This window comes from Chiloscyllium punctatum, chromosome 46 (genome assembly GCF_047496795.1).
Source record: "Chiloscyllium punctatum isolate Juve2018m chromosome 46, sChiPun1.3, whole genome shotgun sequence".
Classification (NCBI taxonomy): Eukaryota; Metazoa; Chordata; class Chondrichthyes; order Orectolobiformes; family Hemiscylliidae; genus Chiloscyllium; species Chiloscyllium punctatum.
The window spans coordinates 34315002-34333204 of NC_092784.1; the positions used below are offsets into that span (position 1 = coordinate 34315002).

At 45.3% G+C, this 18203-nt stretch overlaps 1 protein-coding gene across 14 annotated transcripts in view; it reads right to left on the reverse strand.

The window, feature by feature from the left end:
* Positions 1–18203, reverse strand: part of LOC140467942 (EVI5-like protein) — a 340764-nt gene that overhangs the window by 92738 nt on the left and 229823 nt on the right. For 12 of the 14 annotated variants that reach the window (XM_072564014.1, XM_072564018.1, XM_072564021.1 and 9 more), the window contains 2 exons: positions 14161–14301; positions 4832–4960 (listed from right to left, as the gene is read on the reverse strand). In XM_072564014.1, coding sequence (XP_072420115.1) covers positions 4832–4960; positions 14161–14301 — 270 coding nt within the window. The remainder of the gene's footprint in view (positions 1–4831; positions 4961–14160; positions 14302–18203) is intronic. The other 2 variants (XM_072564024.1, XM_072564023.1) reach the window with 1 other exon arrangement.

An 18203-nucleotide genomic window follows, 5' to 3' on the forward strand; every position in this document is an offset into this window, starting at 1 on the left:
CACCCCTCAGTTTCTGATGCATTAGTTAATATAATCTAAGTTTGTCCAATCTTTCTCAGAGCTAAAACACTCCAACCCAAGTAACAACGTGGTAAACCTCATTTGCACACACTCTAAGGCTTCTACATCCTTGCTATGTGATGACCAGGACTGCACACAATACTTCAAATCTGGCCTAAAGTTCATGCAGCTGTAAAATAACTCGCCAACTTTTATACTCAACACCCCAACTGATGAAAGCAGGCATGTCATATGCCTTCTATACCATCTTATCTGCCTGAAGTGCCATTTTCAGGGAGCTGTGCCCTTTCACCCCAAGATCCCTCTGCGTATCAATGCTCCGAGAGGTCCTGAAAGTTATTTTCTTTGGAGCGGAAAAGGTTGAGGGGTATCTGATGAAGGTGGGTCAGAATCTGAGGGGCATGCACTGGGTGAATATAAGCATTTGTTCCCCTTAGTTGAAGGGGAATAAGCATAATTTTGAAGTGAAAGGTTGAGAGAGGATTTGAAGTAACATATTTTCGCCCAGAGAGTAGCAGGGATCTGGATCACATTGCATGGAAAGGTCATTGAAAGGGGGAGCCTTAAACCTTTTAAAAGTACTTGCAGTGTCATAACATTCAAGGCAATGGGCATACTCTGGTAAAATGAGAGTAGTATGGGTAGTAATGTACTTTTTGTGACAGAGACTCAATAAGCTGAAGGGCCTCTTTTGTTCTGTGTAATTCTACTGCATAAAACCAAGTCAAAGATAGCTTGCCTGGAGCTGGTTTCTCAACATACTCATCTAAACACCCATCTTGTGCACATTCCAAGAACTGATCCACCACAGAATTATTGCTAATGTTGTATGCCCAGTGTATATGTAGATTGAAATCACCCATGATTATTGGAGCACCCTTGTTGTGTACATCTCTAACTTCCTGTTTATCATTGCCCTTTCTGCACCATTACAGCGTGGAGGTCTTTAGATAACTCCCACTAATGTTCTCCACCCCTCTTGCTTAACTCCACCCAACTGATTCGACATATAGATTTCCTCCACCAATATCTGTTCTGATTTGTCTATGAATTGCATCTTTCACTATCAGTTTCAGCCCATCTCCTTTCCTAAATTACCTGTCCTTTCTGAAGATTGAATACTCTTGGATGTACAGCTCCCAGGCTTGGTCACCCCACAGCCAAGACTCTACAGTTACTATCATATTGTACTCATTTACACTGTACATTTGTCCACCTTATTGTGAATGTTCTGTGCATTCTTTAGAAACAAAGTGCTGGAGAAACTCAGCAGGTCTGGCAGCATCAGGAGATGGGAAAAACAGTTATAGTCCAGTGACCCTTCATCAGAATGCATTTAGAATCTTAACCGTTTTCTCTCTCTGTACAGATGTTGCCAGACTGTTTCAGTATCTCCAGCGTTCCGGTGGTGTTGTAACTTTCCAGCTTCTGCCGTTCATGGGTTTATCAAGAGTATCTTTAGACTTGTCTCTGATATTTTGAAAGATTTCCTTTGCACTCCAGTTCCAGGTTTACTTTCTACTTTCCTCTCTTTCACTCGGTTTGTCTCATCCTTGTCTCGCTCCTCGGAGTCCCACCCACCTGCTGCTCCAGTTTAACCCCTCCCTTGCTGGACTGATGAATGCCAATGAGTCGACTGCTCCCAGTCTTGCTGGGGGGCAAACCATTCAGCTGGTACAGGTCTAATCTTGCCCCAAATCAATGAATAATCTCCATTGCCTGAGGGATGATGTAGCCAGAGGCTATCAAGGAACTTGGTCTAGTCACCTATTCTGGACCACATGAGCACATGGCACCAACTGATTCTGAGATTATTACATTTGAGATCCTGCAATTTAATTTGTTCCCAAGTGCTCTCTCAGCAGTTTTCAGCTCTGGTGACCTTCAGACTGTTTCCCCATTGATTCTAATTTTTGTGATTCTTCCCAAACCTGAAACGTTTGGCTGAGCTGTCAATAGTGGTTCAAACCTCCCTTATGGAGCTGCCTCTGGTTCTTATTATAATACGCAGTTATTAATGCTGCTGATCTTTTACATGCTTTACCACCAATTTACAAAACCCGTCAACATTTAAGAGTGGAAGACACCTTAACCAGAGACTTAGAAACACAGACGTAGAACAGGAGCAGGATGAGGCCATTCAGTCCTTCGAGCCTGCCCGACCACTCACGGCTGATCATCTAATCCAGTGTTCTGTTCCTGCTTTCATAGACTCAGAGTCCCTACAGTGTGGAAACAGGCCATTGACCCAACAAGAGTAACCCAACCCCAGACCCATTCCCCTACATTCACTCCTGACTAATACACGTAACACTATGAGCAATTTAGCATGGCCAATTCACCCTAACCCACACATCTTTGGACTGGGGGAGGAAACCGGAGCACCTGGAGGAAACCCACGCAGACACGGGGAGAATGTGCAAACTCCTTGCAGGTAGTCACCCGAGGCGGGAATCGAACCCAGGTTGCTGCCGTGTGAGGCAGCAGTGCTAACCACTAAGCCAGTGAGCCCATGCCCTTTCATTCCTTTCGTCCTAACTCCTTTGTGAAAATATTTAACATTGTGGCCTCAACAGTGAACTGTGGGAGGGAATTTTACAGGCTCATCACTCTGGGTCAAGAAAGTTCTCCTCATCTCAATCCTAAGTGATTTACTCCATATCCTTAGACTTGTGACCCCTGGTTCCAGATTTGCTGATCATTGAGAATATCCTTTTAGCATCGATCTTGTCGAGTTGTGCTAGAATTTTATACGTTTCTGCGAGATATCTCCTCCTCCACATGAATATAATCCTAACTAATCCAATCTCTCTTCACACATCAGTCCTGCCATCCCAGGAATGAGATTGCTCTATGGCAAGGGAATCAGGGTCCTCACCCACCCTCCCTCACAGTGACACTGACCGCCTGTCCCAGGGTCCTCACCCACCCTCCCTCACAGTGACACTGACCGCCTGTCCCAGGGTCCTCACCCACCCTCCCTCACAGTGACACTGACCGCCTGTCCCAGGGTCCTCACCCACCCTCCCTCACAGTGACACTGACCGCCTGTCCCAGGGTCCTCACCCACCCTCCCTCACAGTGACACTGACCGCCTGTCCCAGGGTCCTCACTTCACCCGCCCTCACAGTGACACTGACCGCCTGTCCCAGGGTCCTCACCCACCCGCCCTCACAGTGACACTGACCGCCTGTCCCAGGGTCCTCACCAACCCACCCTCACAGTGACACTGACCGCCTGTCCCAGGGTCCTCACCCACCCGCCCTCAGTGACACTGACCGCCTGTCCCAGGGTCCTCACCAACCCGCCCTCACAATGAGACTGACCGCCTGTCCCAGGGTCCTCACCAACCCGCCCTCACAGTGACACTGACCGCCTGTCCTAGGGTCCTCACCCACCCGCCCTCAGTGTGACACTGACCGCCTGTCCCAGGGTCCTCACCCACCCTCCCTCACAGTGACACTGACCGCCTGTCCCAGGGTCCTCACCCACCCTCCCTCACAGTGACACTGACCGCCTGTCCCAGGGTCCTCACCTCACCTGCCCTCACAGTGACATTGACCGCCTGTCCCAGGGTCCTCACCCACCCGCCCTCAGTGACACTGACCGCCTGTCCCAGGGTCCTCACCCACCTGCCCTCACAGTGACACTGACCGCCTGTCCCAGGGTCCTCACCCACCCGCCCTCAGTGTGACACTGACCGCCTGTCCCAGGGTCCTCACCCACCCGCCCTCAGTGTGACACTGACCGCCTGTCCCAGGGTCCTCACCCACCCGCCCTCAGTGTGACACTGACCGCCTGTCCCAGGGTCCTCACCCACCCTCCCTCACAGTGACACTGACCGCCTGTCCCAGGGTCCTCACCCACCCTCCCTCACAGTGACACTGACCGCCTGTCCCAGGGTCCTCACCTCACCTGCCCTCACAGTGACATTGACCGCCTGTCCCAGGGTCCTCACCCACCCGCCCTCAGTGACACTGACCGCCTGTCCCAGGGTCCTCACCCACCCGCCCTCACAGTGACACTGACCGCCTGTCCCAGGGTCCTCACCCACCCGCCCTCACAGTGACACTGACCGCCTGTCCCAGGGTCCTCACCCACCCTCCCTCACAGTGACACTGACCGCCTGTCCCACGGTCCTCACCAACCCACCCTCACAATGACACTGACCGCCTGTCCCAGGGTCCTCACCCACCCGCCCTCACAGTGACACTGACCGCCTGTCCCAGGGTCCTCACCCACCCTCCCTCACAGTGACACTGACCGCCTGTCCCAGGGTCCTCACCCACCTGCCCTCACAGTGACACTGACCGCCTGTCCCAGGGTCCTCACCTCACCCGCCCTCACAGTGACACTGACCGCCTGTCCCAGTGTCCTCACCCACCCTCCCTCACAGTGACACTGACCGCCTGTCCCAGGGTCCTCACCTCACCCGCCCTCACAGTGACACTGACCGCCTGTCCCAGGGTCCTCACCTCACCCGCCCTCACAGTGACACTGACCGCCTGTCCCAGGGTCCTCACCTCACCCGCCCTCACAGTGACACTGACCGCCTGTCCCAGGGTCCTCACCCACCCGCCCTCACAGTGACACTGACCGCCTGTCCCAGGGTCCTCACCTCACCTGCCCTCACAGTGACACTGACCGCTTTGTTGTACCTTGTGTGTACCTTGCACAAACATTCTTTGTTGTTACCTTTTACATTCTAATTGAAGATTGAAAAAAGATTACTAAAACATCTTCACTCTGTGCTATTTGCAGTTTGCAGATTCTGGAGTTGAACCCTGTAGCAATAGAAGCACGTTCTCACCTTCTCCATTTCCAGGACCTTATCCTGCATTTCTTTCAGTGCAGTCAGTGTCTCAGCTTCTCTCAATCGAGATTGTTCCAGCTCCATCTTCAGTTGCATGACAACCTCCTCATCGTGACGGTGATCACACTATAGGGTGTGAAAGAAAGCAGAAATGGATTTCACAAGTAGCCAGTGACAGTCAGAACCAAAACAACTGAGTTAATATGTTACCTTACATTCTACACTCGGATCGTCCCGATATAAACCCACCACACTCCAACACTAATACATTGGGCTTGCATCCCCAGCTCTTTCCTTTTTGGCCTGTGCCACTGATGGAGCAGGTTGGAGAGCAGAAGTGAACAGGAGAAGGATGGCAACGAGGTAGAGTGGGGTATGGGCAGAGAGGGAGTCATTGGGGAAGGGGCAGGGAGTGGCAGAGGGGGGACAAGGTGGTGTACAGGCTTTGGAGAGTCAGGAGCTATATTAAAATTCCCAGTTCTTGCCACCATAGCATTTATACAACAACATTTTTGTTCAGTGCTAAGCCCCCCAAGGACAGTGGACAAATTCAGGTTTGGTAATGCCACTGAACTCCAAGCGACTCTCTCATTGGTAATGCTCATTGCCTGGCACTTATTGTGAAGGGCACAATATGGAAAATGTAATCAATTGTTTGAGATATCTACAGACTTGCTCTGTAATTGCAGCATTTTCATGCTTTGTTCAAGGTTTTCAACAGTAACAGACCACTGATTAAAGAACTTATTAAAGATATCAGAATGATAATATTTCAAGTTACAGAGAGAATTGTATGAATGCGGAAACATTTGGACAGTTCACTCAGCTTGTTTTGATCAGTAGCCACACATATCTCACATGCTGCACCATGGCCTGGAATAGGCTGGGATTGGACATAAATCTATCCCAAAATGCAGGTGACAAAAAAATTCCAGTCTCCTCATTCTTGGCTGCAGCCAACTGCCAAATCCAGTCCAGTCCACACTGGAGGGAGTACTGGAGGATTTACCCAGTATATTTCTTCCTCCTGTACTCGGGGAGTCCCTATCAATATTGACACCGAAACGGATAAAGGGCTCCTGCTCGAAACGTCGATTTTCCTGCTCCTCAGCTGCTGCCTGACCTGCTGTGCTTTTCCAGCACCACTCTAATCTAGACTCTGAAACTGGAAACACTGTTCTAAATTCAGGACTTGATGAACACCAATTGATCATTTAGCTTCTTGACCACCAACATTTTTTAAAAAAAGGTGAAAAATCTTCCAAGAAAGTAGCATCAGTACGGAAGACATTTTTAAAAAAATGAAGTAGCCCCCAAACTACTCCCATTCCATTTTGACTGGGGGAGACAGAATTGTCGAACATCATTACCAACTTAGCAAATCAGCTGGAAAGGAATAAAGCAAATCTAAGATTCAAATCAGAAACCGGCGAGTATGGTTCACAAGTAAGAACTCATCGCCTGGTCGAAAGCTGTCAAATTTAGAAGCTGCCAAGAACAGCTCGAGATTTGAACTGCAAAAGGCATTCTTTTTTTAAGAAGAAAAATCTCACCCACTCCACCCAATCTGAGCACAAGGTTGGTGTTATAATGGCTGCCAACCACAAGCCCACTGACATTTGCACAGCTCCTTTTTATCTGATCAACTGCCGTGCACCAAAGGTTTTACCCCCAGGTGGCTCTGACATCAGGAGGCCTTCTACACGTCAGCTCATGGTTCGCCTGCAGAATCGAGTGCTGGCTGGTGATGCAGCAAATTAACCTCATCTTTCACACTGGTCTACAATGCAGCACAGAGCAACACATGTGTCTGCAGAAAATCAGTGGACTCAGGCAGTGTACAGTATGGGACACACACCAGCCTGTTCAACTTCACTCTCCAAACACATTAACGCTACGAGCAGAATACCAGTGCCAGACTCCTCCATCCCAATTCCTCCTCCTACTTCAAAAGCTTATTGACCATCTCTCAAATAAAGCAGTTCAACCTGAAGAGTACTGGGCAAAATGTTGCTGCAGAAGAATATCTAACAGTCTGACTTCAATGCTGCCTTGCACATGTAGATTTTGCAATACATTGTATGGTACATTGCTAAGCGGGTGAGCCAATAGTGGTATGACAAGGGAAACCAGGCATCTGATACACAAGCGAGCAAGACTTGCAATAGTGTATCTCAAACAATCAGATAGCAAGATTGTGAAATAAACAGCACAGGGACCGAGAAGGGGTGATATTATTGAACAGATATCGCCAAACAGACATTTGGGGTCAAAAAGCAAGGGGGAAGGCAGGGTGAGAGTGCAGAACAACGCAAGGAAATGCAGGGGGAAGGGTGGGAGTGAAGGACAGAGTGAGGAAGGAGATAAAATGGGAACATGAGAGAGAGAGAGAGAGAGAGAGAGAGAGAAAGAGAGAGTGTGTGTGAGAGTGAGGGAGGGAATGAAGCAGTATCTGGTTTTTGCAAGAGTTGTAACTTGCAAAGAACTGAAGTTGCCAGTGGTTGCATCTGACTTTGGGGAAGAGGCTTAAGCATTCTCTCAACACTGTCCAAAGGCAGATCAAAGCAAAGAATTATTGCTGGTGAATGACGAGGCAGGAAACTCAATAAACAGGGAAAGTAGGGTTCCATTTAATATAATGGACCGATCCATGGAAGAGCAAGAAAGCAATGAGTGATCAGAGAGTTGATCTGCAGACTTTGAGCTCCTTCTTCACAAAAGGAACAATGCAACGTACTTAAGAGGGTCAAGAGTAATGAGGAGACTTTGGAAGGTATACACTGGGGCAGAAGTGATCAAAATCAATAGAGGGCAAAAATAGAATGAGTTTCTCACAGTTACCAACACAGTAATGAAGGAAGCAAAGACTTCGAATTGGATTTTGGAAAGGAAGAGGATGACAATATTTATGATGACCATTAAAACTTGGATGCATTATCACAAGGTGTTATCCAAATCAATCAGAAAATTGAAGTGAGAATCGTAAAACCTTAAAAAGATGAATATTAAAGGCAATGAAAGTAGTATTGGGGCAGAAGAGAGTTTGTTTCTGTTACTGCTGAACATTTTCTTTTCATTGTTTTCCCAAACAGTCCTATCAAACTGAACAAACAGGATGTTCAGAGACAAAACAGGTTTTTTTTCAAAATAAAGGAGATAGGCCTTGGGCCTTGAGAATTACTGAAATTTGATAAGACACTAACTCTCCCGATCAGCCACTCAATTATTGCTGCAGCTTGGAATCCTAGTTTGTGCTCACTGTGGAAGTGTAAACAGTTTCCCCATCAAGTGCTCTCAAATAAAGACTACATCACAGAACTGTGAAGCCCTTCAGAAGTCAACCTCTCTCTTACAGCTTACATTTCCCAAACATCTCTGTTTTACATACAACGTTCCCAGAGTTCTTTCAGTACAAACCGAATATCCTTATTAAACAGGTACAATTTCAAAATCACTGCCATGGAACAACTATTTCAAACCACAGCAGTTTCTAAAGATAACAGTGCAAGAGCTGAACCTTCCTGTTAGTAAGGCCCAGTGTAAAGGGTCCCTTTACTGAACTCAAAACATTAACTGTGTTTTCTCTTCACAAATGCTGCCAGAACTGCTGTATTTCTCCAGCAATTTCTGCTTTTGCCGTATTTCTATAAGAAAGGTGGTGGTTTTGACCAGCCTCGATCAATGGACAGCAGAGTCAGTACAGAGAGTGCTACACAGACATGCATAAAATCTGAGACCGAGAAAAAGTACAACGTGGAGCACATTCTTTACAATAACAAACAGATTACAGATCTGACAGTTGTAGCAGATGAGCTGCTAAATAATTATTCCAATGTCTGAACTGGAAAGATAATGTTACCAGGTATAGCTGGATTTACCTGATATGGAGCTCAGGTTGAAAAGTTAAACTTTGTGGTGTTTGATTAGGAAAACCACCACGTCGGTCTTAAAGAATTCAGAGAACAAAAAAGAATATCCGCCTGTTTTTAAGGAAGGACATACTTGCCTTTGCAGGCAGAACAGCAAAGGTTCACCAGCTTGATGACAGAGTTAACCATTTGTGGAAGGCAGAGCACACCAAGTCCCCTTCTCTATGTTCTCCTTAAAACATGCTAAATTCTGAAGGGGTTTGACAGAGATTGCTTATCCTGGTCAGGCAATTTTGAACAAGAGGCTATGGATAAGGGACCACTAATTTCATAACGAAGAGAAGCAATTTCTGAATTCAGATAGGTATGAACTTTTGGAACTGTATACACCAGAGAGCTGAAGATGAAAGATCAAATATTCTTAAGGCTAAGGAAGACGGACCACTTGTCAGGAGAGAATACAAGGATATGGGGAGGTTGTTTTCAGGTACAAAAATCAGCCATGATCATATTGAAAGGCAGATCAGGCTACAAGAGCTAACTGGACTAGTCCTGCTCCGATTTCTTGTGTTTTGTACATTACCTGTGCTCCATATATTCACTATACCATGTTAATACAAGTCTAATTGCTCTCACCACATTAAGCAGCTGTTGGCAGTTTGGCTCAAAACTGTGTCCATGACAAGGAACTTAGCGATCTTGTTGTTTGGAAATATTTAAAGTAGCTATAAATACTTTATTAGCTAAAGTATTAGCTATTAAATACTTAATATTTAATAAGTATTAAATATTATACTTTAATACTTATATTAAGTATATAATATACTTATATACTATTACATAAGTATAATAGTACTTATACTATTCGTACTGAGTGCCAGTCCTGCTCTGCCATCCTGAATGCTTTAATATGTTAATACACAAGATACATCCTGAACTTTAGTCATTGCAAAATGAGGCAGCTGGAATGAAGAGTCAGTCCAAAACAAAATGCCATCTGACACGTTATGCATGTTGCTTAAGGGACTACTCTTTAGGCCAGGAAAGGGGATGCCGCTTTAGCCAAAGGAAGACAGTAATGGCACTCTAGATTCCATACTGAAAGCAGAAACCTAGCTGAAAGTGTATGGTTTGATGACAGCACAATTAGCTAACACATCAGCAAATCAAAAGAAACTGATCTTGGCTCCAAGTTAGGGAAAGTGAACATAGCAAGTTCTCCATGACCTCTCACCCCAGGTGGAGTGATTTCTTGCCTGAGGTTAAAGACTTCATTCCTCTCCAACAAAACACAGTGCAACATTGCTAAAATATTTGTGATGTAACACCAAGCTATTGATGCACCTCACTGCAATTAAGTCAATCTCATTGTTTGAATTTATATTTTGTTTCTAAAAACACCAACCCATTGTCAACATTATACAATCAGGGACGGGGGGGGGGGGGGGGGGGGGGGGGGGGGAGAGCAATTTTAAATAAAAATTACAACTCTTATCAAAGGTTGGAACTCAATAGATTACATGGATGGGCCAAGTTATCATTGACATCAATTGTCTAATGCATGACATGACACTTCACTAACCTACCGTCTGTGATAAAACAAAACATCTGGGACTGTGGCTTGGAGCCAAGGTACAAAGTTACACAACTGAAAACTGGTTACCACTGAAATCAAGGTCAAGCTACACCCTCTTAAAAAAAATTGTTCACCATGAGTATACACATTAATTAACACAAACCCCTTCCCAAAACAGATTTATGATAAATTAAGACATTCGGATAATGAAGTTTTGATTTGAAACAAATCTTTTTTTGTGGAATAAGTGAATGACGAAACCACAGTCCATAAATCATCACTACATATTCACCATTCCCCAGCAGGTAATTTACATTCTTTTCCCACAATAAACTTCGTCTTGTAACAAAAGGAGTAAAAATCAAAGGAAGAGAAGCAAAACCAGATCCTTGTTTCCCTTGTATTCTGCCATGCAGTGTCAGGAGAAACATCACTGAACACAGGCTGATTCAGGATGTGGTTTATAACCTCAGTGTGGATTCCATATCACTTGGTCAGGTTATTCAGTGGTGAGGGGGACAGGGCAGGAAGACAGGCACAAACAACAGCAAAGAAATCTCTTACTTTGTGTCCTGTAACTATTTAAAATGAGTCAATGGGGTTGGTTTAATTTATGTGACAGCTAATGGAAGTGTACAGGGAGGATAAACTCTGCCAGCTTATTACAGTGGCATGGATGCCAAAAATAATCAGAGAAATGAAGTATATCTTTGTTTATCTTAATGCCACAGTCTAAAAAGATCGTGAACAGGACAATAACTGCTGCGCTGGGGAAGAATTTGGAAGTCTACTGTCATCATACATTGCTCTGTGCTGAAAGACCCACAGAAGCGAGTACTCGCTGACCACAACAGCAGACTGCTGTTGGTACATTTCTCTGTGTCAGAAATGACAAGTCTCTCAGCACAGATGCTGCCAAACAGTTGGAAGGAACCAAGCACCTGCTTCACGAAATGGAGCTTGTTTTGCTCCCACCGTGAGGGCACTGGTGCACAGTTAAACCGTCTGACAGGGACCACCTGTACATCATCACAGCCTGGTGAATACCGTTAGCACATGGCTGTCACTTACTTCACTGCAAGGAGCAAAGTTGGAAGGCATTGTACACCCTAACTCTAAAAACAGTTTACATTTGATAGGTCAAACTCTCATCACGTAGCAAGTTGCAACACTGTTCATGTGCTTCATCCATGTGCAAGGTGGCTGCACATTCATTTATTTTGCTCTGAAATGCTTATTTGAATTCAATTATGTTTGGGTTCAAAAGAAAAACAAAATACTGGCAAGACAATACACCACCAACAGGAAGTTTAGAAGTATTGCTAAACACTACACTTAGAACATGGCTATCTATCGAAAGTGTTTGTGCTGGAAATTCCAGGAAGTGTCAAAGTAGATCAGTCCCCAGGGCCAGACCAGATACACCCAAGATTAGGACAGGAAGTGAGGAATGAGATTGCTGAGTCTCTGGTGATGATCTTTGTATCCTCACTCTCCACGGGGGTAGTACTGGATGATTGGAGGGAGGTGAATGTTGTTCCTCTGTTCAAGAAAGGGAATAGGGAAATCCCTGGGAATTATAGACCAGTCAGGCTTACATCTGTGGTAAGCAAGGTACTGGAAAGGTTTCTGAGAGATAGGATTTATGTCTATTTTTAAAAACAGTTTGATTAAAGATAGTCAGCATGACTTTGCGAGGGGCAGGTCATGCTTCAAAAGCCTTATTGAGATCTTTGAGGTTGTGATGAGACAATTTGACGAGGACCGAGCAGTGGATGTGGTGTATATAGGTTTCAGTAAGGCTTTTGATAAGGTTCACTATGGTAGGCTTATTCAGAAAGTTAGAAGGTATGGGATACAAGGAAACGTGTCTGTCTGGATACAGAGTTGGCTGGCCAAAAGAAGACAGCGAGTGGTAGTGGATGGGAAGTATTCCGCCTGGAGGTCAGTGACCACTGGTGCCCCACAGGAATCTGTTCTTGGGTCTCTGCTCTTTGTAGTTTTTATAAATGACTTGGATGAAGAAGTGGAAGGGTGGGTTAGTAAGTTAACCAATGACACAAAGTTCGGTGGGGTTGTAGACAGTATCGAGGGCTGCTGTAGGCTTCAACAAGGCATTGACAGGATGTAGAGCTGGGCTGAGAGGTGGTAGATGGAGTTCAACCTGGATAAATGCGATGCAATTCATTTTGGAAGGTCAAATTTGAATGCTAAATATAGGGTTAAAGACAGGATTCTTGCCAGTGCGGAGGAACAGTGGGATCTTGGGATCCACATACATGAATCTCACAATGTTGCCACCCAAGTTGATAGGATTGTTAAGGAGGTGCCTGGTTTTTTGGCTTTCATTAACAGGGGGGATTGAGTTTAAGAGCCACAAGGTTTTGCTGCAGCTCTTTAAACCCTGGTTAGACCACACTTGGAATCCTGTGTCCAGTTCTGGTCACCTCATTATAAGAAGGATATAGATGCTTTGGAGAGGGTGCAGAGAAGATTTACCAGAATGCTGTGGGCATGTCTTATGAAGAGAGGTTGAGGGAGTTAGGACTTTTCACACTGGGGGGGGGGGAAGGAGAAAGAGAGGTGACTTGATAGAAACGTACAAGGTAATGAGAGGCATAGATAGAGTAGGTAGCCAGTGACTTTTCCCCAGGGCAGAAATGGCTGTCACAAGGGGTCATAATTTTAAGGTGATTGGAAGAAGGTATAGGGGAGATGACAGAGGGAGGTCCTTTACACAGAGAGTGGTGGGTGTGTGGAATGCACAGCCAGTGGTGGGACAGTCAGAGACATTAGGGAGATTTAAGCAACTGCTGGACACGCACATGAACAGCAGTAAATTGAGTGTGGGTAGGTTAGATTGGTCTTAGATTAAGATAAATGCTCGGCACAATATCGTGGGCTGAAGGGCCTGTACTGTGCTGTTACTGTTTTATGTTCTAAAGAATGCTGTCAGTGCACGAAATTAAAGCAATTTAGATCCACTGGGGTGTTTTTACTGAATTCAAACAATTGCTATCACCAGAAACCAGCAATCCCACATTTATTTAATCTGAATGTTATGAAAGTAGTGGACAGGTGTTTATACAAAGGCCAGTAACCAGTTGGCACACATTTTGAGGCTCTTGTGTCAGTGGTAGTGTCCTTATTTCTGAGCCAAGCAGCCTTGGGGTCAAGTCCCACCTGCTCCAGAGATGGGTCATAGCATGTCTGAACAGGTTGGTTAGAAAGAGACTGGCATACGCTTTGATAAGAGACAAAGGCACATTAGCTTCACAGGATTGGACAGTCGAGGCATAAGAGATAATGCAGCTGTGGAGTTGAACTCAGGACTCTCTTCCTTAGAAATATTTAAGCAGACTGTTGTAAAAACCATATCACTGTGTCTCAGCTCCAGAATGAAAACGTGACCCACTCTCAGATCTCTCCCATTGGTGCTCGGGTTACCTTCTATAACATTCACAAGAGCAGGTTAAAATGATCAGCTATTAAGTTTCTCTCCTTCCTTTTGAGAAAGATCATAACTTCTTGATTACAATCCACAAGGAGAAAGTGAGGACTGCAGATGCTGGAGATCAGAGCTGAAAATGTGTTGCTGGAAAAGTGCAGCAGGTCAGGCAGCATCCAAGGAGCAGGAGAATCAACGTTTCGGGCATGAGCCCTTCTTCAGGAATGAGGCTATCCAAGGGGTGCTGCCTGGACAAATCACTATTTACAGCAGATGTTGAGTTTGGGGTCAAGTATAATAGCTATACCTCAAATGTCACTGAGGACTAGCCAAGTGGGAGATGACTGTAAAGCAGCCAGAATACACTGGATACTTTTTGCTCGGTCGTGCAGACTGAAGGTGAGTGAGAAAGCCCAGAGTTGCCTTTCCTTACCCTGAGCTCCTGCAGTTCCTGAATGGTGCTCTGTGCTCGCTCTAGTTTCTCACTGGTTGAGTTGAACTGCTGCTTTGCTACAGCCAGCTCTCGCTTGATGACGTAGTTCTCCTCAGCTTCCTGCGCCCTGGTTACTTGCCCCTGAAGACAAACCCACGAGGGAGAGAAAGGTTAGCGACACAGACGGGCTTCTGACTCTCTGAAGGCCGAATTCCATCCTTAAATTTACCTTTTGATGGCCAGGAAAACAAACAGACTGAGTTGCTTTTGAGGGTTCTTACCTTGGACCAATCCATTTGGCAATTTCGTGTTTGTACAAGTTTATACAAATGCAAAATTGCCAAATGGATTAGTGCACTTATTGGGTGGGCTGTGGTGGGAAGGCAGTGATGCAGAGATAATGCCATAGACTAATAATTCAGAATCCCAGGCCAATGTTGCAGGGACAGGGGTTAGAATCCTACCACGGCAGGTGACAAACTGAATTCAATTCCACGTGGAATTAAAAGTTAGTCTAACGCCGACCATGTAACCATTACCCACTGCCATTAAAACTCAAAGGGCATCAACAAGGCCAGCTCAGAAACACCATCTGCCATACGTACTTGGCCTACATATAACTTGAAACCCACAAGATCATGGTTGACTTTTAAATGCCCTCTGAAATAGCCTGGGCAGTCATTCAATTCAAGGGAATCCAGGGATGGACAACTAATGTTGGCCTACTAGTGACACATACATCATCATAGAATCCCTACATTGTGGAAACAGGCCATTTGGCCCAACCAGTCCACACCGACCCTCCATAGAGTAACCCACCCAGACCCATTCCCCTACCCTATATTTTACATTTCCTGACTAAGGCACCTAACATACACATCCCTGAAAACTATGGGCAATTTAGCATGGCCAGTTAACCCTACCCTCACATCTTTGGATTGTGGGAGGAAACCAGAGCACCCAGAGGAAACCCATGTAGACACTGGGAGAAATGTCTGTGTGGAGTTTGCACAGTTTCCAGAGGCTGGAATCAAACCTGGGTCCCTGGCGGTGTGAGGCAGCAGTGCTAACCACCTGAGCCACTGTGTCACCCCTACATGTCACATACAAAGATAAAGGAAAAATGCCAACAATAAACAAAATCATGCAGGGATGGCCTCTAGCCCAAACTAAATCAGTTAATCTCAGCTAAGATACCAGCCAGACAGTATGAACATTTCACACTGAAATAGGAGCACAAACAGAAGGGCCTGGTTATCATCAACAGCAATTCCAATAGCAAACTTCCACATTCCAAGGAAAGGGCAAGAGACAATCAACACTCATCGGATTATTCCCAAACTAGGAATCAATGCCTTCAGAGACGGGAAAAGAAAAGGGCTCAAAGAAATGACTAATGATAGTAAAAGAAGAATCTGATACCCTAGTGACACACCTGTGACATAAGACTAACTCAGGAAGTCAGCCCTGCTTATAAGTGTATGCACAGAAACAATTTTAAGAATTTATTAATGTAGATTAGATTAGATTCCCTACAGTGTGGAAACAGGCCCTTCGGCCCAACCAGTCCACACTGACCCTCTGAAGAGCAACACACCCAGACCCATTTCCCTTGGTCTAATGCACCTGACACTGTGGGCAATTTAGCCTGGCCAATTCACCTGACCTGCACATCTTTGTGACAGTGGGAGGAAACCCATGCAGACACGGGGAGAATGTGCAAACTCCACCCGAGGCGGGAATTGAACCTGGAAACCTGGTGCTGTGAGGCAGCAGTGCTAACTGCTGAATCACCATGTATCACCAAGAGCACAAATGGAGACACAAAGGAATCACAAAGGGAGAAAGACTGATCTCGAACTGGACTGACAAAAAGTTGTAGAAGAGGCACATACTGTTAGGATGGATCTTATGAGCAGAAATCAGAGTCAAACAAAGATAAACATCTGACAAAAAAAAACACACACAAACAGGGCAGGAACCCACGGGAAGGGTGGAGGGGAAGTGGTGGCACAGAAGAGAGAGAAGGGAAGAGAGTCAACAAATAGAGTTGAATTTGAGGTGACCGAACCTCCAAATCTGGGTCAAAAAGGGAAGAAACCAGGTAGGGAGTAGTAGTAGATAATGACAGAAATACTGCAGGTGATTATAAATAATTAAAGCTGCAGCACTAAACTGTATAACCCAGCAAAGAAGGGACCGACAGGATCTTAGTAGGTGGAAGGGGAACTCCAGGGAATTGTCTGTACAGAGAATCCTGGTCTTGATGCCAAAAGAACCGAAGATGCTTCCATAGAAAACATCAGAATAGGAAGAAATTAGACTAGTGAGCCAGAGTCTGTTCCTCCATTTGATAAGATTGGCTGGTTGATTGGTTAGTGTTTTCCCATCTGGTAACCTTCGATTCCCCTGCTTCACAAGAATCTACAAATAAAAACAGCAATAGAATTGCGGATGCTGGGAATCAGAAACAAACACAAATTGCTGAAAATACTCAGCAGGTATGGCAGCATCAGTGGAGAGAAATCAGAGTTAATGTTTCAGACCCATCTTCAGAACAGATAGTAGGCTAGGAAAACATATGTGTTTAATGAAGATAGGATGGGGGAAGGGAGTAAGGAGTAAATGATAGATAGAAATAGAGCCCAAAGGGTGAAAAACACAGTTGGACAAAAGAGCAGATGATGTCAGCTGAAGAGAATGACTAGCTGCTGATGGGGACTAATCATCAGTTGTGTGTAATAGCAGGCCATATGATAACAAGGCCTGGTGTGTGCAGGTGGGATAAGGACATGGGATACTGAGTCCAGCAGGCTGTAGAGTTCCCAAGTCAGGAACGAGGTGTTGTTCTTCCAGGTTGCAATGTGCTTCACTGGAGCACTGCAGCAAGCCTGAGACAGAAATACTGGCCAGGGAACAGGGTGGCATATTGAAGTGGCAAGCAGGGGGACACTAAGGGTCTTTTTTGCAAACAGAACATAGGTATCCATCTTAGTCTTAAAATATTCCCTGATCCCACAAGTTCCAACTTTGCACAACCCTCAGAAAGCAAAAAATACAATCTCCTTACCTCTGTGCTAGGACGGTGACCCTTACATTTTCAAATTCCTCCCTAATTGTGGACTCAGTTACAAGAGGAAACCTCCTTTACACATCCACTTTGTCAAGACCATTCAGCATCTCCTGCACCTCAACCAAATCACCCTTCACTCTTCTCAGCTAGAGTGGAAACAAGCCCAGTCTATTCTCAGACAATCTGCTCATTCCAGATACCCATCTAGAAAACCCCCCTCTGAACCGTCTCCACTGCATTTAATCCTTCCTTAAATAAGATAATAACTGCACAGTATTGGATTTGTGCTCGCACCAATGCCCTGGGGTCCTCACTTCCATGTTTAATTATTCTCACAACAAATGATAGCACTCCATTAGACTTCCTGATTAAATGGAAGAACACAAAGACAATATTAAATGAGTGCAGGAGCACAGGGATCTGGTATATCTGTGTACATCTTCACAGAGCATTGGAGGTGGCAGGACTGGTGGACAGAGCAAAAAAGAAAGCATTGCTGAGGCCACATCTGCAGTACTCTGTGTAGTTCTGGTCCATCTGTCCAAGGATATCGAGCAGTTCAGAGAAGGTTTTCTAGATAAATACCAGGGATAAGCAGATTGCCTTTGGTGGAAACACTAGATGGGTTAGGCCTGTAACCTTTGGAGTTTAGAAGAATCAGAAGTGACTTCACTGAAACCTACAAGATTCTGAGGGACTTAATCAGGTGCATCCTGAAAGTCTGTTTTCTCTTGTGACAGAATGTAGAACTCAGGGACATCATTTAATAATAGGGGCTTGTTGATTCATGACAGAGATGACAAAAGTTTTTCTGCGTTGAATGTCTTTGGAATTCCCTTCTTCAAAAGGCAGAGGATGCAGAATCTTTCAATATTTTTGAGGGAAGAGGTATACAGATTCTTGACTGCCAAACTGGTGGAAGATAAATTGAGGATATGCAGGAATGTCGAGTTGAGGTGAAAATCAGATG